This window comes from Octodon degus, unplaced genomic scaffold (assembly GCF_000260255.1).
Source record: "Octodon degus isolate 3935 unplaced genomic scaffold, OctDeg1.0 scaffold00185, whole genome shotgun sequence".
NCBI classification, from domain to species: Eukaryota; Metazoa; Chordata; class Mammalia; order Rodentia; family Octodontidae; genus Octodon; species Octodon degus.
The window spans coordinates 3,385,780-3,408,178 of NW_004524761.1; the positions used below are offsets into that span (position 1 = coordinate 3,385,780).

The 22,399-nt window shown below is 40.1% G+C and overlaps 1 protein-coding gene and 1 pseudogene across 1 annotated transcript in view; one reads left to right on the forward strand and one right to left on the reverse strand.

Moving 5' to 3' along the window:
- Ndfip1 (Nedd4 family interacting protein 1) overlaps positions 1–22,399 on the reverse strand; it is a 75,931-nt gene that overhangs the window by 38,561 nt on the left and 14,971 nt on the right. Inside the window, exon 2 of the mRNA XM_004643848.2 lies at positions 2,297–2,384. Coding sequence (XP_004643905.1) covers positions 2,297–2,384 — 88 coding nt within the window. The remainder of the gene's footprint in view (positions 1–2,296; positions 2,385–22,399) is intronic.
- Positions 19,434–20,664, forward strand: LOC101577256 (annotated as a pseudogene).

Here is a 22,399-nt window from a genome sequence, read left to right on the forward strand (position 1 = left end):
TTCAATCCCCCAGCACCACATGCCAGCCAGCCCCGCCCCCTGGTGGGCTGAGCTGGCCACACACACACACACACACACACACACTCTCTAAATAAATAAATAAACTTAAAAAAAATGTTTAAAAAAAAAAAACACTATCTGAGTTGTTCTGTATAACTACTGGCAGCCTCTGAATCAGAGGCCAACAAATTTAATCTCCTATCAACTGATAATAAGCACCTCAAGTGCTCATTGCAGAGGATCCCTAGGCTGCATCTGGACTCTGCACAGAGGAACAAACCCTATGTTCAATTTGCCTACCTATCCTGTAGTGGGGAGGGCTCAGTAGCAGTACAGAGGTCAGGTATTTGCCTGTTTCATTTATTTTTTAATTTTTTTCCTCCACTCTCCCTTACCCTATTTGCCTGTTTTAGAGACTAAGAAAGGGGTTCTATCAAAATTGGTGAGGATGGGGCCGGTGAGATAGCTCAGCAGACTAAAACACCGGCTTAGGCAAGCTTAAGCAAAGTACCGGGACCATGGTGGTTCAATCCCAGCATTTCTTCTCCTGCATGCCTTACACACACACACACACACACACACACACACACACACGCACGCACACGCAAAAACCAAAGCACTAATCTAGCATAAAAATGTAAAGAGTAAATGTTAAACGAGTTTAAGCTATCAGGAACATTATACGAGAGTTGGGAGGCTTCAAATCTTTTCACTAAGAATTTACTAGCATTAGCCAGACATAGAGGCTAATAATGGTTCACCAGATTATGTGCCTGTAATCTCAGCACTCTAAGAAGCTGAGCCAGGAGGATTCCAAATTCAAGTCCTGCCTGGTAACAGTAAGACGATCTCAAAACAAAAAATATAAAGGGATGGGGATATAGCTCAGTGCAAAGGCCCTGGGTTTAGTCTTAACAGTCCAAAAAGAGAAAAATGGATAAATAAATGTCCTAGCATACCTAGGTATGGTGGCACACATCTACAATATCAGCCATCCAGGAGGCTGAGGCAGGAGGACTGCAAATTTAAGGCCAGCCTCGGCAACTTAACAAAACTACAAATCAAAGGAAAAATGAGGAGGGACTGGAGATGCAGCTGCAAGGAATGCAGCTCAGAGGTAAAGTGCCCCTGGCTCTGATTCCTGGGACTGGAAAAACAAAAATAAGAATTTATTAGCATAAAAGACAAAGTATACTCCTGATTATAGATACTAGAATTACAAAGGACAAAACAGACCATGTGGAGACAGGAAGGGATCTGGAGATGAGGGAAAGAGGAAGCGACAGGAAGGGAAGCAGAAATAAAAAGGATCAAGAGGTAATCTGTAAGTGCACCAATCTCCACAATGGATATATTTACTATGAATCAAAAAACATATACTAATTTTAAAAATAGATTAAAATGGGGGCAAAACAGCTAATCGAATATGACCAAAACCAAAAATTAGGTGATGACCCAGTTATTAAATTTCTACTTCTTTGACCTGAAGAGTCAGTTAGAATGGAATTGAGCTCTATTTAAAAGCCAAAACCATTGCCAGTCAAGCAGAAGACCCAATACTATTATGGGCTACTGGACTCTTTTAGAATATTTTGCTGAGTTTACACACCTATAATATTCAAATAACAGAACTTAACAACAAAAAGAGGATGCAGATGAATGTCCATTTTCTATCTGTGTATTCAAATGGCTAGGATCGATATACAATTACATTCTCAATGAATAGAGGGATTTGTTCTAATGGTGTTTGTAAGTAGGATATGATGTCTGCATCTTGTACAGCAATTAACCACTAGGAAGAATGTATACAATGTGTTAATTATTGAAACTGTCCTACCAATTTGGTTTGAAACTGTCTCATTGCTATTTTGTTTTTCAATAAATTTATGGAAAAAATAAATAAATAAATAAATAAAAGCCAAAACCTGTCATCCCAGCCCTGAAGCAGCACAAGTTCAAGGCCATGGGCCACGTGGTGAGCTTAAGACTAGTCTGAAGTATACAGTGAGACCCTGTCTCAAAACAGCAACAGAAACCAAAATCTATCTAAAATGAGTTTTTGTGGCAAGCACAAGGGCTTGAGTTCAATCCCCAGTTCTGCCAAAATAAATAGATAAATAAATAAAACAAAATGAGTTTTTGTTTTTCAGAACAACAATGTGAATTTCTTTTACCTTAGGCTTCAAAGTAAAAACAAAGCCAAAGAGAATTTAAGAATGCAAAAGCAAATACTGATAAACACACACTAGACAAGTAGTATAAGTAAGTGCATTTAAGGATGCCACGTGTCACCTACCTGCACTCTCTACAGAGATGCTGCTGTAAGGTGGAGGAGCATCCCCTACCGCCTGCTCCGGGTCCCCAGGCTCTTCTTCATTCTGCAACTGAACGAATAGTGCAGATTTTAATGGATATATAAAGCTGATTAGATAGATGTCAACCTGAAAACTGCAGCTGAAAGAAATGAAGGCTACCAATGTGTTTCAGAAGCCCTAACACGTACAAATCTTTTTAGAAACGATTCTATTCTGAGAAAGTTACCTTATAAACTAATCTGTCAAAGAAAAAAGGTTAGATTTTTGAAAAATGCTACTGCAGAAAAATTGAAATAAGCTCTCATAAAGGCAATCATGAAAAATAAAATGAAAATATGATGACCTACATAGGCAAAGTCTTATATGAAAACGTCAATTTACCAAGCAGCATACATCATAACACTTTGTTTTTTAAAAAGGCATATACAATAGAAATACAATTTACAATGACAGACATCAACAATTCAACACTGTTATTTCATTTTTGGGGTGGTGATGGTTTGAGACAGGATCTTGCTATGTGATTCAGATTGGACTCGAACTCACTATGTAGACCAGGCGGTCCTCAAACTCAAGGTGACATTCCTGCCTTAGCCTCCAGAGTGCTAGGATTACAGGCATGCACCACCAAGCAAATGCAACAAGTTACTTCTTTTTCTTGTTTTAAATTTTTACTCTAATGTATCTGGTACAAGGTCTCATTATGCAGCTCCCACTCATAGTAATCCTCTTTAGCCTCCCCAGTACTGGGATTACAGGCATATGCCACCACACCCAGACTCAGTGGCCAGCTCACCATAGGGCAGGGCCGGTGCTGTGGTGCTCAGATGGAACCCTGGTTCCTGAGCTTGGCTAAGCAGGCGCTTAGTCCACTGAGCTATCTTGCCAGCCCCACCATGTTACTTCTAAACAATGAAAATGTAGGGAAAGTTTTCTGTTTTTGCTGTTTAGATGTATATTCTAATTTTCTGTAATGAACATTTGTTACTTGCAGCAGGCATGGTGGGACAGACCTAAAATCCCAGCACTCAGGAGGCTAAGGCAGGGGTATTGCTGCAAGTTTGAAGCCAGCCTAAACTACCTAGCAAGACTGGCAAAAAAAAAAAAAAAAAAAATCCTAAAAAACAAACAAAAATCTATTACTTGCAATTTTTTTTTTTAAAGTTAGGATAAATGCAAACCATGGACAAATCAAGGTTTACCATTATATTTCAAAACATAGAAATCAAATGTTAAATAACTGGGACAATCATGAAGGCATAAAATTCTAACCTCTGCCAATATATCTCCATCTTCCCTGTCTCAGCAGTTTTCCTGATGGCCAAATCTTCAGTTACATTATTTCATTTTAGTGCTATGGATCGAACTCTGGGCATAGGGCATGTCAGGCCAAATGTTTAATCACTGAAATACTTAGCCCCCTTTCCCTTATTTTTTTTGGTGGAACTGGGGATTGAACTCATGCCCTTGCACTTGCCAGGGAAGCACTTTTCCACTGAGCCATCTCCCTGTCCCCCCTTCACTTATTTTAAATAATCTACATTGAAAAGATATCTGCCTATATTGCTATGAATAGTCTCTACAAGTCATAAAACAAAGACATCTCTTAAAATTTTTCCTGTGACAACAGAACTACATTTATTTAAAAGATTAACAGACTGAGACTGGGAGTCAGTCTGCAAAGAAGTAACAATATTTACTGATGCAACCAATTTAGGGGACCTGATCCTGATGTCCTTATCATCATGAAATGTAGACTCAACTCAGATATTTTCAAACCATAATGTTAGCAAAGTACTCTTATCTAGAAATGAAACAGAACAACTGAGGGCCTGAGGTGTACTAGAGCTTCCTAATTTGGGCTGGGGATGTGGCTCAGTGTAGAGTTTTGCTTGCATGCACAAGGCCCTGGGTTTGATCCCTAGTACCACCAAAAAGGAAGAGAGAACCTCATCCATTAAGTTTTAACCAACCAGCTCAGACACTAACAAAACATTTCTAATGAATACTGCAAACAATTTAACTTCAAATTATTCTTCCTTGTGACATATTCTCATTAGCCTCTATCACATGGACTCATGTTTTGAACCCTTAGTAATCTACTCTTAAACTTAAGGCATTTCCAAAATAAATTACGGCACCCTCTGAAAATTTTTCTTGTAAATGAGAATAGATGGGCAAAATAGCTACAGTAAGGTCAAATATCTTGGGACACCAAATCCATGGATTATTTAGGAGCATTCCTAAGACCATGGTTCACCAGAATTAATGGTTTAACACATCTGAAGCTTTCAAAGATATTCTCAACCCCTTCAATCTTGTGCCACACTAAGGCTGCCCCCTCCAAAAAAACAAAAAAAAAACAAAACCCAAGAATCAGCAGTAAGAAGAGGGGGGCGGGGGGGGGTGTGATTTCCTAAGAATGCTGCCTTACTTAAGGCAGCCAGCAACGTCCTTTACTTCAACCTGGCTTGACATTTCTAACCTGTTTAGATTTCCTGAGCTGGGTCAAAGTAATCATGTTTCCTCTGCATAAGTTAGGTTTCAGAAAGGAAACAAGGCAAGACATTCAGAGAATGAAGAGATAAAGAGGTCTTGCCACTAGCTATAAAATAAGGTCTCTCCTAGCAATCTGGAAAAGTGAAATTTGATCATCCCCCACAGGACAGTGACAGATATAACAGGCAAAGAAATTCCAACCTGTTCAGAAACCTTACTCTTCTCTTGCCTCACCTCTTTTGGTGAGGGGAAAGAAACCAGAAAAACCACACCAGGTGAAACTGCTCCATTAAAATTCACTAGGGGCCAGGGAAATGGCTCAGTGGAATAAGTGCTTCCCTAACAAGCACAAGGGCCTGAGTTCAATCCCCGGTTCTTCAAAAAAAAAAAAAAAAAGAAAGAAAAAAGAAATGGCTTAAAAAAATAAATAAAAATTTAAAAAAAAATAAAATAAAATTCACTACTTAAATTGTGTGTTAATATTCCCAACTGGAAAAAAAAAAATTCCTATAATGCCTCTGGAGTAGCCATATGCTGTAATCTGGCTTCTTTTTATTATGCCAGTAATAAGACTATGCTCCATCAAAAAAGTAGTTTTTAATTTTAATTTTTATTTATTTATGTCTGAGGATAGGGCCTTGCTATGTAGTTCAGACTGGCCCCAAAATCCTCATGCCTCAGCCTCCAAAGTGCTGGGATTACAAGCATGAGTCACCATATGCAGCCCAATTTTTAATTATTTTCAAAAGAAAGCTATTTTAACATAAAACACAATTAGGGCTGGGGAGATAGCTCTACAGTCTAAGAGCCTGCCTGGCAAGCACAAGGACCTGGGTTTGATCCCTGGTAAGACATGCTGTGCCAGCTCCAGATCCCTGGGTGTGCCATGCTGGCTTGAAACCAGGCATGGTGGGTCCCACCTGTAATGCCGGCACTGGGGAGGTTGAAGACAGGGGGATCACTCTGTATCAAATAAATAAATAAGTGAAAGATTTTTTTAAAATAAAACACAATTGAGGGAAAAGAGGAAGGTACTTTCAAAAAGGTATTTAGCGAAATTAATTACTGCATAACAGAATCTTAAAAACTACGCATATTTTTAGATATATGTTCCTATTTTAGATATATGACAATCTGATGTGGTGCCTCTTGGCCCTGATCATATTTAATTTTTAAGATAATCATCTAGAAACAGTGCTTTGGTTGTGTTAAGATTAACTCAACTACAGCATATCTAAAAGATTTCTTCCTTTTCTTGTTAATTTCCTCTGAATCTAAGCACGATCAGAAATAAATATGCAGTGGGGGAGTAGGGATGACTGAATGAATGCGAGGCCTTGCGCATGCCAGACAAGTGCTCCACTACTGAGCAACAACCCAATCCCTTCTATTATTCATTTTAAATTTGAGACAGGGTCTTCTCACACTACCTAGGCTGGCCTGGACCCACCATCTCCTACCTCAGGCTCCCAAATCTACATTTTAAATAATCTCCCAGAACTAGTAGCAGTAGCATGTGCCCATAATCTTAGCTACTCAGGAGGCTAAGGGCAAAAGGGTTGTTCGAGCCCAGGAGGCCAAGGCCAGCCTAGGCAACATTACGGTAAGACCACACTAAACAAACAAAAAAAACCTTCAATATAGAAACATAAGGCCGGGGAAATGGCTCAGTAGAATAAGTGCTTCCCTGGCAAGCGCAAGGGTCTGAGTTCAATCCCCGATTCTGGGATATATATATATATATATATATATATAGCTATTTATACCACATATGTTTACAACTATATTTGAATTCCCACCCCAGCAAAAAAACTTCATCACTACCTTCCCCTAAGTAAAGATGATCTTTGGTTGGAATTGGGCTTTTTTTTTTTTTTTGAGACAGGGACTCATTATGTAGCTCAGATTGACCATGAACTCATTTATGCAGCCGAGGCTTGCCCCGAACTCAAAACGATCCTCCTGCTTCAGCCTTCTGATGGCTGGAAATACAGGCATATGCCACCATACCTGGATGGAGCTGAGCTATTTTTAAGCAAGGGCTAGAACTAGGGCTTGGACAGGACAACATTTACAACTGCATCAATTGGGAGTACTGAAAAACTTTTAAAAGTCATTCTTATAGTCTCTTGTATTTACTGAGAATGGAAAAACAATTAAGAAACCTAACAAGGGCTGGGGAGATGGCTCAATGGAATAAGCACTTCCCTGGCAAGCGCAAGGGCCTGAGTTGAATCCCCGGTTCTGCCAAAAAAAAAAAAAAGAAAAGAAAAGAAACCTAATAAATAAAATACATTTAATCCTTATACTTAAAGAGAAGTATTAGGGCCGGGGAGATGGCTCAGTGGAATAAGTGCTTCCCTGGCAAGCATAAGGGCCTGAGTTCAACACCGGGTTCCATTAAATAAAAAAAAAAAAAAAAAAAAAGCATTGTTATACCTCAACTCATACAAATACAAAAAAATATGAAAAATAATGCTAGCCAATAAAATCCTTAAAGTTCCTAATATCTGCACCACTTAATTTTTGTAAATTTTAAGTCCATTCTTTAAGTTATTAACGATCTATCAGAAAAATCCTCCCAGCACTCAGGAGGCCAAGGCAGGAGGACCACTGTGAGTTTGTGGCTAGCCTGAGCTACACAGTGAATTCAAAGCCAGCATGAACTACATAGTGAGACCCTGTCTCAATAAATAAATAAATAAATAAATAAATAAATAAATTTCTGTTTCAGGGCCTAATTTCTAGCTATGTTATTTATAATTTGTAATTCTAAAATCAATTTTTAAAACTTTTTGCATAACGCAATTTACTTATTACCAGCCCACTGTTTCTATATACTTTAAATCCTATCAGACCAGACAGTATAATTATCAGAAAGTAAACACCCCCCCCCAAAAAAAGAAAGGAAACAATCATTTTTCTTTCAATAAACAACTGAGTGTGGTTTTTTTTGTTATTCAGAAAGAGAAAGTCTGGGCTGAGGGTATAGCTCAGCAGCATGGTACATGTCTGGCAAATGGGAAGTTCTGAGTTCAACTCCTGGTACTAAACAAAAAACACAAAGAAAAAGAAAGTTTGTGAAGACTATATAAGTTTTATCATATGTAACTGTGTTAACTGTTTTAGTATAACATCAGGAAACTATATGAGAACAGTTCTCTATTAAATTGTTATTAATTAGGAGATGATATTTTAAAGTAATTTTGACAAGGTAACAGACACTCACAAAACAGTAACCCTAGCTAAAAAGGGGTAAGGGATTTATACAGGAATGAGTGTCCTGTAATCCCAGTTACTAGGGATGTGAAGGCAAGGGGATCGCCAAATCTAAGGCAGCTAGAACAACTTATCAAGATACTGTTCCCCCCTAAAAATTTTTTTGAAGAGATAGAGTTGTAGAGCATCTCTGGGTTCCATCCTCAGTGATACCAAAATAATAATAGTAATAATAAATAAAAACAGGCAAAGGGCTTAAACAGACAATTTTTGAAAGACAACAAATGGCCAGTAAATGCAAAATGATCAATATCATTAAGTCATCAGAGAAACACAAGACATCTTTACATACTACTAAAACAGCTAAAATAAAAGATATGTAGCAGGTATACAAACAGTGTAGCTGCCATAGAAAAGTAATGAGTTAGCTCAGGTTTTTTTTTTTGTTTTGGTTTGGTTTTTTTGGTGGTATCAGGGACTGAACTCAGGACCTTACACTTGCCAGGCAAGTACTTATTCTACTGAGCTATCTCCCTGGCCCTCATAGAAAAGTAATGGTTTCTCAAAAAAGTTAAGCAAGGAATTGAGATAGTAGATACAGAGTATAGCAAAAGCTGGTGGAGGAAGCCAGTGTGACCTGGTGACTATGAGACCCTGGACACATACACAAAAACAGTTCCCAAAGAGCTGCATTAGGTATCTCACCAAAAACTCAGGTTTTCTCCTTCCTCTTTCTAAAAAAAATGTATTTGGTGTGAGGTCTCACTATATGGCTTGGACTCATAATGATCCTCCTGTTTCAACCTCCCCAGCACTGGGATTACAGGTGTGCACCACCATGCTCAGTCTCAGTGGCCAGCTCAGTGTGCCTGGGTGCAGGAATCAAACCTTGGTCCCTGCACTTGCCTAAGCAGGGGCTTAGTCTGCTGAGCTATCTTGCCAGCCCTTCTGCAGGATTTCAATAGGGTGGCTTAGACCTGATGTCAGCCTGAGGAGTGGGGCAGGACCCGTATGTAGACGTTCTTGCAGGTTTCCTTGAGATTTGGACAGCATGGAAGGTCATGCTGAGGCTTCACATCTTACCTTTCTATGTTAGCCCACCCTGCATTTCTCAGATGCAGTGTGTACTTTTACCTTCATTCTCACCTTTTATTTAACTCAAGATCACTCTGCAGTCTCTCCCATTGTTCACTTCTGCTTTTTTAAATAAACTTTGCCACTTCTTTTTGCTCATGTCGTTCAATTCTTTGTCTAAGGCAAGAAAAACCTGGACTCCAACTCCAGAAGAAGAGGCAAGCAATCTAGAACCCATTAATGTTTAGTTGGCGAGCCAGGTTTTAGAAACAAGCTATCCAGTAAGAGAATTATATAAAGATCCAGAAATTCCACTTAGAGGGTATTTGTCTTAGTTACTTTAAAAATATCCAACATCCAAAATTAAAGGAGGAACAGTTATTTCTGCTTAGCTTTTTGTTTTGTTTTGCACTGGAAACTGAACTCAGCACATTGTGCTTGCCTGGTAGGCGCTTGTGCCACAGAGATATATCCCTAGCTAATTCTGAATCAGTTTGTAGAGGTTTCACTTGGCTCCAAGGCAAGGCGGCATATTAAAGGGACATTGCAAAAGATAAACAGTCCATGGCAGGCAGAAACAACAAAACCAAGCAAAGGACTTGTGAAACAAGCCTCTTTCTGTCCCTTATATCTTATCCACCTTAGGGTGGGTAGCACTCACATTCTTAATCCTAGTGCTCTTAATTCTAGCACTGTACTATAAATCAATCCCACACTTTAAATCCTGCCATCTCTGAAAAGCTCCATATATGACTGCATGAAGCTCTGCGGAAACATCTAGTTAACAAGCCATAAGTGGAAGATAACTAAAAATATGTTCACATAAAAATTTGCTCATGAATATCTGTAGCTTATTATTAACAGCTAAATGTGGTATATCCATACAATGAAATATTATTCAGCCAGAAAATAGGATACATGCTGCCACACAGGTAAGCCTTTGGATAAAGCAAATGGATAGACAAAGATTCGTGGCTGTCAGGGGTTGGGAAAAGGCTTGAAAGAGAAGCAGCTAATCAATCTTGAGGTTCTTTCTGGGGTAATTAAAAATGTTCTGGTGCCAAGTACAATGGTATACACCTATACTCTTATCACTCAGGAAGCTAACGCAGGAGCACTGCTAGGAGTTTGAGGCCAGCCTGGACTACAAAGTTCAAGGCCAGCCTGAACTATCAGAGAAATTCTGTCTCTCAAGAGGGAAAAGGAGGGCCAGGAAGGAGGCTCAGTAGAATAAGCACTTGTCTGGCAAGCACAAGGGCCTGAGTTCAAGCCCTGGTTACAAAAAAAAAAAAAAAAAAAAAGGGGGGGGGAGGGAAGGGGGAGAGAAAAAAAGGGAGAGGAAAAAGAAAAATCTGAAATTAGAGTGATAATCCATGTGGACATAATTAAAAATCACTGTAAATTTTAAGTTAAATGAATTTTATCTCAAAACAATAAGATTAACCCTATATAATGTAAAACCCCAAAATTAACCCAATTATTATTCTCTTGCTAGGTCAATGTCTACCTGTGCATCTCAACCAAAAGGAATAGATTACATTCCCATCAATACCCCAAAATACATATGTGTGAAAAGATGAAAATAATACATTCAATTGCAATCATGGCCGAAGAAAATTTTCACCTTTAATATTCTCTTTTCTACAAGAGAAAAATACTAGCATCAAGATATCAGGAGAGGGCTGGCCTGATAGCTCAGCAGACTAAAGCGTCTGCTTAGGAAGAACACAGCAGCCCAGGCATGCCATGCCAGCCCTGCCCATGGGGCGTGCTGAGACGGTGATTAAGACTAGGCATGGTGGCATGCACCTGTAATCCCAGCGCTTGGGAGGCTGCAAACAGGAGAATCACTATGAGTCTGATCTACATAGTGAGACATTGAAAAAAAAAAAAAAAAAAAAAGAACAACAGAAACGAACCACCAAACAGAACAAGTAATTAAAAAGAGGGAAAAAGTATGGAACCTGCAATAGGAAAATAACATGACAAAGATAAACCAATACATAACAGTTATAACCATCAATGTAAATGGGCTCAATTCACCAATCAAAAGAAACAGACTAGCAGAGTGGATTAAGAAACAAAATCCAACATATGCTGCATACAAGAAACACATTTCTTTCATGTATTTAGTACAGGGTCTATAGGGTCTCACCGTGTAGATCAGACTCGTAGTGATCCTCTTATTTACAGCCTCCCAAGCAATGGGTTTACAGGCCTGTGCTACCACACCCACTCTCAATCACCATCTCAGCACACTCCAGGGGTGGGGCTGGCACGGCAAGTTGGGGATCAAACCCAGTCCCTGCGTCTGCCTAAGCAGGTGCTTTAATTCACTGAGCTATCTGGCCAGCCCTTCCTTTGCTATCTTCTGCTGCCATGAACTACTGCCCTCTTCCATGGGCTGCCCTGCCTTGGAGCAAGCTGAGTACAGACTGACACTTCCACTGTGAGCTAAATAAACCTTTCCTTCCTTGATTCTGGGTGTCGGGTATTTTGTCCCAGCAATGAAAGAAAAACAACCGGTAACACGTTTGATCCAGTTATACCGCTCCTTGGTATATACCTGAAACAAAGTCATCATACTATAGAGTAGTAGTGGCAAATTTTTCAACCTCTGTAATGTCTGTTCCTTTTCCTTTCTCAACCCTTAATCAGACTCCACTGGGCTCTCATCTTTTATTAAAAAAGCTTTTTTTTTTTTGGGGGGGGAGTATCAGGGGTTAAACTTAGGACCTTGAGTTTGCCAGGCAGGCACTTATGCCACTGAGTTATCTCCCAGCACTAGTGGCAAATTTTTTAGAGCTTTCAATGATACAAACAGCCCACTGCTTCATGTGTGTCTTAGGTTTGCCATCCTTGCTACAGAATGGGGCAATTCACAGTAGCCAAGATATGATACCAGCCTAGCTACCCATCAACAGACTACTGGATAAAGAATTTGTATTTATACACCATGAAGTATTAGTCAGCTGTAAAGAATAACAAATTGGTGGTTGTCTTAGTTACTCTTCTCTAGTTGCTGGGAAAAATATCCAACACTCAAAATGAAGGAAGGAAAGGTTTATTTAGCTCACAGTTATTGGAGGTTTCTGTCCATATTCATCTGGGTCCAAGGCAGAGCAGCACATAGCAGAGGGCAACCTTTCCTGGTGGTGGCAAAGAGCAAGATCACAAGGGAGGGGTAGCAGCAGTTCAAGCAGCTAGCCTCTCTTCCCACCTTACATTGTAATGCAAATTACCTGCCCCAGGGCAGGTGCAGCATCCACACCCACAGTAATCAATCACAAACTTCAGAAGCTGCCCCAAGACTGCATGAGGCTTTGGGGGGACAATGAGACACAAACCATAACAGTGGTTTTGTTTTCTGAGACCTTGCCATGTAGCCCCGGATGGCATTGAACTTGCAGTGACCGTCCTGCCTCAGCCTCCTGGATGATAGGATTACAGGCATATACTACCATGCTTGGCTCAAAAATGAAATTCTGTCATTTGCAGGAAAATGGATGAATCTAGGGCTGGTAATGTTGAGTAAAATAAGCCAGACTCAGAAAGACATTTGTATGTCAAAAATATTGCATGTTTTCTGTAATATGCATAATCTTAAAAAAAAAAAGACCTGAAACCCACTGTAGAGGAGGCTGCTGTATCCCCCTGGTGTCGCCACTGGCTAGAAGTCCTGTACAGAAGGGGTCAGGCCTGCTTTGGGAAGGAGCAGCTACCTCAGAGCCAGCACCTCCCCCACAGCTGGCCATTCAACTCTGTGCTACAGCACTTGCCCAGCCTGCATGAGGCCCTGGGTTTGATCTCTGACCCCACCAGGGTGGGAGAGGGTGGCCTAACAGAGAGATCAAACAGAAACAGCAAATATCTAAACCAAAAACTAACCAATACTGGATTTAGACTGGCCTCAACAATATCATGTTGTAAAGAAAGGATAAATGCAAATCCTCTTAATACCAAAATGAAAACAGAATTAAAACTCCAAATTCACTAAAGCAAAGGAAAAGCAAGTAATTAGGATAATGATTTTAAAAGTCAATGCAGGGCTGGAGAGATGGCACAGTGGTCTAAAGCACCTATTTGGAACAAGCTTGGAAAAGCACAAGGACTGCGGTTCAATCCCCCAGCACCACATGCCAGCCAGCCCCGCCCCCTGGTGGGCTGAGCTGGCCACACACACACACACACACACACACACACTAAATAAATGTTTAAAAAAAAAAGTCAATGCAACAATAGATAAAGAGAATATTGCAGTAAATCTCCTTAGAAAAGCCATCTTTCAGAATGCTTTTATTTAAAGATTTTTGTGGCTGTCACTGTTAATATAAATACAGCTGATGAATACCTAGTTTGGTAGAAGAGAAAATAAGTCAGGATTTATGGAAGGCCTAAGAAATGAGAAAGCAAATACTGTGAACTTTAATCACCAATTTGATGGGTTTTCTAAATTTTTAATCTTCATGTGAAGTCCAAGAAACAAGAAAGAAGGTAGCAAACATGCTGATACTCATCTTCAACCTTCCTAAGAAGCCCAGGCACTCTAAGAAATCATTCCTCATAGACAAATGCATTTAATTAAAAAATCTCTCTCTCCTCCCCCCACCTTCTCCCCCTTCCTCCCTGGTACAAGGTCTTGCTACGTACATAGCTCAGACACATGGTGATCCTCCTGTCTCAGCCTCCTCAAGTGCTGGGAGTCCACTATGCCCAGTTTCCCAGTTTTGGGGCTGGCAGAGCCGGGGTTCTGGATGTGGCACCACATGCAATACCACAGATCACACCGGAGTCCTTGCACTTGCCAGGCAGGTGCTTAGACTGCCGAGCTATCTCCCCAGCCCGACAAATGCATTTAAATAAGTCAACTATAGCTATCATTGACTATAGTCCCAACACGATGAGATTTGTAAGCAGGGCACAACACCTGCCAGCCCATTTGGTATACATGCCCAAATAGTTCTTGCATTCAACCTTTTGATTAATGGTTCATGTTAAATGGGTCATAAATTTAAAATGGTTTTATAATGATTTGGGAATAAGGCAAATGACCATTTGGTATTTTTAAACAGGTATTAACCAGCTTCTTTGCCTCTGTACATAGTATTTTTTAAGGAACAACATCCAAAACAGCTAAACTATTTAAAATCAGGCCATATCTTCTCCGCTTGGTTCCATAGGAACCTTTAAGTCATTTGGAAGGAAAAATGTCCAGGTCAAGAACTGTCACATCAAGTTTTCTCTGTGTCCCCTAATACTGGCATAAGACTTCCAGAAAGGTTTTTTTTTTTTTTTTAAATGTTATTTTTCTGTATGATGTGCACGCAGGTTTACTGTAATTTTTCTTAACACTTTTTATTGCTGTTTCTAGGGGCCAGAGAGATAGCTCAGTAGAATAAGCACTTGCCTGGCAAGCACAAGGTCCGAAGTTTAATCCCTGGTACCACAAAAAAAAAAAAAAAAAAAAAAAATATATTGCTGTTTGTAGTATATTCCTTTAAATATCAGTTACTGAAAATTGAAAATAAGTCCAATGTCGTAGTTTTAGCTTGTTTACTGCAATGCTGGCCTCAACACCACAGAATAAAAATGGTATAAAGTCCCCTGATGTTTCACGGACTCTTCTCATGGGGCATTTGTTTTGTTTTAATAAAAAAAAGAAAAGAAAAGAGGGCCGGGAAGATGGCTCAGTGGAATAAGTGCTTCCCTGGTAAGCGCAAGGGCCTGAGTTCAACCCCCAGTTCCGAAAAAAAAAAAGAAAAAAAAAAAAAAACAAGCTCAGCTCAGAGCTCCAGGGTTACTCTGAGCTCGAGTTTTAAATACTAAGGATATGGAGACTTAAGTACCTTGCTTGTTCCCTTTGAATCTGACAGGATTGTAGCAACTATTCACCCCTTGTTTAGAATAAAATTTAAAACAGTGGCTAAACTAGATTCTCTTCTAGTTTACTATTTATTTATTTAGGATAGGGTCTACAGGGTCTGACCACATAGATGGGACTCGTAGTGATTCTCCTGTTTTCAGCCTCCCAATCACTGGGATTATAGGTGCGCACCACCATGTGCCCTGCAGGCGGGGCCAGCACGACATGCTGCAGATAGAATCCAGGCTGCTGCACTCTGCCTAAGCAGGTGCTTTAATCTGCTGAGCTACCAGACTAGCCCTCTAGTTTAGACATTATTATTATTATTATTATTATTTTGTATTTTAGGGAAGAGTCTACAGTACTAGATCAGACTCCTAGTGATCTGCCAGTTTATAGCCTCCCAAGAGCTGGGATTACAGGCACATGTCACCATATCTCATCTCAACTGCTCTCAGTGTGCCCTGGGGGTGGGGCCGGCAGGGCAGGCCTAGGGATGGAACTCGGGCCCTTGCTTGTGGGTGGTGTAATCTGCTGGGCCCATCTCTCCCACCCCTAGCTCAGTGGGTTCAATCCTTATGCCCGCTGAGCTATTTGGCAGGCCCTCTAGTTTACACTTTAAATGTGAAAGCAACAGACAGTCCCCTACCCCTACCCCTGGTTTCTTACTTTGCAGTACTGGGATTTGAACTCAAATAGTGCTCTATTAACCAAGTGACACCCTCCATTACTTTTTACTTTCTGAGACTGTGTCTTGCTAAATTGCCCAGGCTGGCCTCAAACTTGCAATCTCCCTGCCTTGATCTCTGACTAGCTGGTATTGCAAGCATGCACCATAAACTTCAGTTTTTAAAAAAATCCCGAATAAAAATCCAAGTATGGTGCCATGTGTCTGTAGTCCTGTGAGATACTACCTCAATTAATAAATAAGAAGAGGACTGCAGTGCTCAGTGGCAGGGCAGGCCTATATTCAATCCCTAGTACTAAAAACCAAACACAAAACCTTTATAGAGTTCTCAAACATGTTAAAGTTGTAAAACAGAAATAAAGAAACAAAAACTCCTATTTACCATTTAAAGATATACGAGTTGCCCTTTTCAGAAAAAAAAAAAAAAATTACAGACAAAAACGGACTACGTAGCTACCATCTGTTCAATAATCCTTTCAGGTTTTAAGAAGTATTTTATTTGTAGTTTTTTGAGACAGAATCTCACTGTGTAGACCAGGCTGGTCTTGAATTCACTAGGTAGGCCAGGCTAGCCTCAAACTCGTGGCAATCCTTCCTTTTCAGTCTTCCAAGTTCTGGAATTACAGGCACATGCTACCACACCCAGCTTTCAACAATAATTTTAAAAATTGCCCCTAACTTAAAACTCACAACAGAGTTAAAATGACTCCAGACTTAGCACATACAGCATTCTAGCCTCTATTAAGATCTCACATATACATATATAAACATATCCACATGTATATATAAAAAAATTCTGTATGTTTAGGACACATGTAACATTTTTACAGACAGATCCTTAAATTTTAACTCTGAAGGAAATTATAAAATATAATTTTACAAAAAAATTATAAAAGAGATGGGGATACAGCTCAGTGGCGCAGTACCTACCAGGCAAGTGCAAGGTCCTGAGTTCAATCCCTGGTACCAAAAGAAATTACAAAGGAAATCACTCTAACAGTCCAATGAAAGTTTTGCTAAATTATATACCTAATACAAATTTGATTTTATTTGTATGAGTTTTCTGAAAAACAGCTTTACCATACATTATTTTTTTTTTTAATTTTTATTTTTATTTGGGGGGGGGCAGCTCAGCCCACCAGGGGGCGGGGCTGGCTGGCATGTGGTGCTGGGGGATTGAACCGTGGTCCCTGTGCTTTGCTAAACTTGTTCTAAGTAGGTGCTTCAGACCACTGAGCCATCTCACCAGCCCTACCATACATTATTAAAAACTAGAAATATTATTAATAGGTATATACCCTACAGGACTGGGATTAAATCTGAATACATTGCCAGGCATGGTGGCATATCCCTATAATCCCAGCACTTGGGAGGCTGAGGATGGCCAGCCTTGGCTCCAGAGTTCAAGGTCAGGCTGGACTATACAGTGAGACACTGTCTCCAAAAGAAAGCTGTGAATATACTGTTATTAAAGTCTTCCATTCTCTCTCTTGCCTTCTCTGACACAGCAACTGTCTTTGCAGATGCTTACAAGTTTCAGTGACACTGTATTAGCTTATCATGCTACATGTTGGGAAAAGAAGGAAGAAACAGGTACAAGCTCAACAACAAAGGCTTACTTTAGAATAAACCTGAGAGGGACCAACTACTCTGGTACCAAAGACCACACCAGCAACTCTCCTGCAGCTCTATAGGGTCTTTTGTAGGTTCATGGGGGAGGAGAAGTTCAGTGAGAGGGGTAGTAGCTAACAGCCAAGAACAAGGCTGGAGAGAGCCCAAGCAGGCATGGGTGCCCAAGGTTAAGGCTTGGGAAAGCACAGAGAACAGTGGCCACTATCGACAGCAGGGCTGAGAGCATTGAGTGGTGGCAGGAAGGGGCAGTTTAGATCACAATGGCCGCAATCAAATTCCCTCATTGTGCATAACTTTCTACTCTTGAGTCATATTTCCCCTTAGTGCCCTTGAAAGAACATGTCTACTTTTTCATTAATTTACTAAATGTAGATGTTACATTCAGCCATAATATTACTTAGGTTAATAATTCTGGAGGCTCTAAGTTAATTCAATGAGAATTTTGCTGAATGTTCCTTTGTATATAATTAGGATCAGCATCTGTCAATAAGTTCAAGAGTATTTTTTTATGAAACCTATTGACAAAACAATAATCCTATATGTTATGATATTAAAACAGCAACAGCAGTTCTTAGATATGGTAACTGCTGCCAGCAGGACTCTACTTGGTATAGGTGAATGCTTTGCCATGTGCTTAGCTGAGTTTCCAGATCATCACAGAGGAAGAGCATGTTTTTATCTGTGATTCCCTGCATCTTACTAGTCTTCAGTGGGGGATTATTTATTCTTTTATGGTTATTAGCTTTCTTATATCCAAGGACACAAAGAGGTTCATTCACATTTGCTTCCCAAATTAAGAACTTCTATTTGTTCAAAAGACAACATTAAGAGAAAAAGACAACATAAATATTGGGAAAAAATACCCATATCCAGGTCATATAAGAAAAACTACTTTTGGAGGCTAGCCAGACAGCTCAGTGGACTAAAGCGCCTGCTTAGGCAGAGCGCAGCGGCCAGGGTTCAATCCCTGGCACAACATGCTGGCCTCAGCCCCGCCCCAGAAGGTGATTGAGACTGGGCGTGGTGGCATGGGCCTGCAATATCAGCACTTGGGAGGCTGAAAACAGGAGAATCACTATGAATCCAATCTACATAGTAAGACCCTGTACCAAATACATTAAAAATAAAAAACAGAAAAAAAAGAAATCGCTTTTTTTTTTCTTTTTTAAGAAGTTGCTTTTAAGAAAAGGAAGCAACTCAATGAAAAAGACAAAAGGTTTCAACAGACGCTTCACAACAGGTATCTAAATTGAGGATGGCGCTCAGGGCACGCACCTAGCATGAGAAGGATCAAGGTTTGATCCCTAGCACAGAAAAAAAGAAAAGAAAAGAAGGCAAAAGAGAAAAAGATAACCAAATGTCCAATAAATTTACAAAAAGATGCTCCATTTCATTATTAATTACCAAAATGTAAAGTAAAACTACAGATGAGGGCTAAAAAGAGGGAGAAAATAATAATTGATACATACAACCAGCTCAAAAGAGTGTAAATTTATACATCTATCCTAGAAAACTAGTAGGTAAAGATGAATTTACATACATACCTTGTGACCCACCATTGTATATTCAACTGAGACATTCACATAAATACATTAAAAACCATACAAGAATGTTCAAATGGGCCAGGGCTATAGTTTAGTGGCACAGTGCCTGCTTGGCAAGTACAAGGTCCTGAGTTCAATTCCCAGTATCAAAATAATAATAATTATTATTAATTATATTATATTATTATGATTCAAAGGACACTAGACATAAAATTGGAAATTGCCCAAAAGCCTATGGCAGAACGGCTAACTCAATTGTGTTAACTTCATACAACTGAATTTTGTACAGCAATGTGAATAAAATGCAATAGCAACAAACATAACACTGAGCAAAATAAACCAGACAAGAGAATTTACTGTGACTATACTTACATAAAGATGTTTCAGCTAGGTATGATGGCACACATCTGTGATCCCAACCCCTCAGGAAGCTGAGGCAGGAGAATCACAAGTTTGAGGCCGTTCTGGGCAACTTAGCAAGATACTGTCTCAAAATAAAAAGGGCTGGGGATGTAGCTCATCACTTCTGGGTTTAATCTCAGCATTGAAGAAAAAGATTTAAAAACCCAGCTTTTCCAGTTGCCTCAGCGCAAGGAATCATGAGTAGCTAAGTCCCCCGCGACACCCTGTACAAGGTGTGCGAGGTCCTGCACAGGAACCGGCGCAAGCACTGGAAGTTTTTAGAGACTGGAGTTGCAGATGAGCTTGAAGAACTATAACCCTCAGAAGGACAAGCGCTTCTCAGGCACCATCAGGCTGAAATCCACGCTCTGCCCCAAGTTCTCCGTGTGTGTCCTGGGGGACCAGCAGCACGATGAGGAGGTCAAGGCCGTGGACATCCCCCACATGGACATCGAGGCACTGAAGAAGCTCAACAAGAATAAGAAGCTGCTTAAAAAGCTGGCCAAGAAGTACAATGCCTTTCTAGCCTCAGAGTCTTTGATCAAGCAAATCCCACAAATCCCGGGACTGGCTTCAATAAGGCTGGCAAGTTCCCCTCCCTGCTGACCCATAATGAAAACATGGTGGCCAAAGTTGACAAAGTGGGTCGCTCACTTCTGAGCTTGGCTCTGGAGGGTGTGCGGGCATCATGTCCGGCTGCGAAGGTGGCAAGAAGCAGCCCAAGAAACAAGCCAAAGAGATGGACAAGATAAAGTGTTCAAACAGAAGCAAAATGAAGAGCAGAAGAAACTTGAGGAGCTAAAAACGAAGGCCGCGGGAAAGGGCCCCCTGGCCACAGATGGAATTAAGAAATCTGGCAAAAAATAAACTGTTCCTTGTGTGTACAATGATGGCGACCCTGGATTCCATTCCTATTCAGATATCTGGATGCCCGGACATAACAGCTCTTGACACCTATAACTACAATGAAATGTGTTCTTGGAGTCTGTTGTACATGTAAGAATAAAATTTTATTGAAAAAAAAAAAAAATCATACAGTGACCTATTGTCTCTTTAATTTTCATTCAACTATTCATACCTCAGCTGTGAATTTAAAGTAAACCCAGCCTATAATCCTGCCATAGTCTGCTCTTTGAATCTTTGTTCTGTTTTGAATTCTGTGTTGTCTGGCATTAAACCGACTTATTTGAAAGCCTTAAAAAAAAATTAAAAAAAAGTTAATGAAGTTTAGTCCACAATCAAGTTCCAGATGAAGAAGGTCCTGTGTCTGGCTCTGGCTGGTGGTCAGATGAAGATTACAGATGATGAGCTTATGTACAACATCCATCTGGCTGTCCACTTCCTGGTGTCACTGCTCAGGAAGAATTGGTAGAATGTCTGGCCCTATATATCAAGAGCACTACGGGCAAGCCCCAGTGCCTATATTAGGGCACATCCTAATAAATGTCAGTGCCACACACACAAAAAAAAAAGGGACTTAAAAAACAAAACCACACACACTAACAGTAGTGTGTTAGTGCGTTACCCAAGAGAAGAAGGTAACTAAAAGGGCACACAAAGGAGCTTTTCACTGCTAGTAATACTGTTTCTTTATCATAGTGTAGTTAAATATGTATGTCAATTTGTCAAAATTCACTGAGTTGCCTATTTATCGTGTGTGTGTGTGTGTGTGTGTGTGTGTGTGTGTTTTGGCAGAACCGGGGATTGAACTCAGGCCCTAGCGCTTGCCAGGGAAGCACTTATTCCACTGAGCCATCTCCCCAGCCCCGTGTGTGTTTCTGAATGTAAATAACTCTCTGACAATACTTCACTAACAACTCAGGGCATAAAAGGAAACTGTCAGGACTAGTAATAAAGACTACATGTCTTTTATGAACAGGGACACTTACACATAGATAATTAGTGTATTCACCAGCACTTAAACAGGTATGAAGGTGTACTTTTTTTTTTTTTGCTCCGATGCATTCAGGGCAGGTTTGGCTGGCTTGAGTTGTGGGGATCGAACCACAGCAACCTGAGCCTGACTGCTTTGTTGAAGCAGCCACTTAAAGAACTTCGGCAGGCCCCCCGAAGGTGTACTAGAATCCTACCTGAAAAAATGACAACTATCCTTAATACATCTTCACTTACCAGTTCACATTTATCTGAAGTAGAGTCAAGTACCATACAACATTCTAGACAACTACACACACCAAGTATAATAGCCCATCAGTGGTAGTAAACTCATGGCACGTGGGCTGCTGTGGGCTGTCTCACTGAAAGCTCTCACAGGTTCGCCATCACTGGCCAAGTAGGTTTATGTAAATAGACATTAAAAGTAGTGTCCAAACTGTAGCCTGCAGGCTGTTTGCCCCTTTTTAAAAATTAACAAACATTCAAGATTAAAGAGTTTTGTTACTTATACATATTAACTATAATACGTATTTTATATGTGTCTTGAGACAATTTCTCTTCACTCACTGCGGCTCTTGGGACCTTGCGCTTGCCAGGTAGATGTTTATGCCTCTGAGCTATCTCCTCAGCCCCAGCTCCCCATTATGAAGCAACACTTGACTATATATTACTTTATAAATCACTACATACATTTACATTCTAGGGCAGGTGACACCATTCAGTGATAGCACAGCCTCTCATATGCAAGGGTCTGGTCTGATCTCCAGCAATGTGTAAAAGAATAAAACAACTATCTAAATAAATATATTGCTAGGTGTGGTGGTGCATTCTTGTAACCCCAGCAGTCAGAAGGCTGAGCCAGGAGGACCACTGTGAGTTCAATACCAAGTTGGGCTACAAAGAGAGTTCAAGGCCTGCCTGGAACTGCACAGCGAGATCCTGTCTCAAAAAGAATGAATAAAGAAACAAACAGGGTTGGCACATAGATAAGCAAAGTGACTCCCAGAGTGACTGTATCTCAGCACGTACAATCTCCACTGCTACTTAACAAAGGGGGGCTGTAGAACAGAGAAACAGAGGGAAGGGTCTTTAAAAAGTCTAAAAGCAAAGATGCAGGCAAGGGAATGCATTCAAAAAAGACTGCTATGAAATAGTAACATATATTTATTTTCATTCTTTATAAGGATATATACATTATGTACTCCCTTTGTACATATCCAATAATAACAAAGTTTATAGTTCTATAGTTAATTTTAAAATACCAACAAAA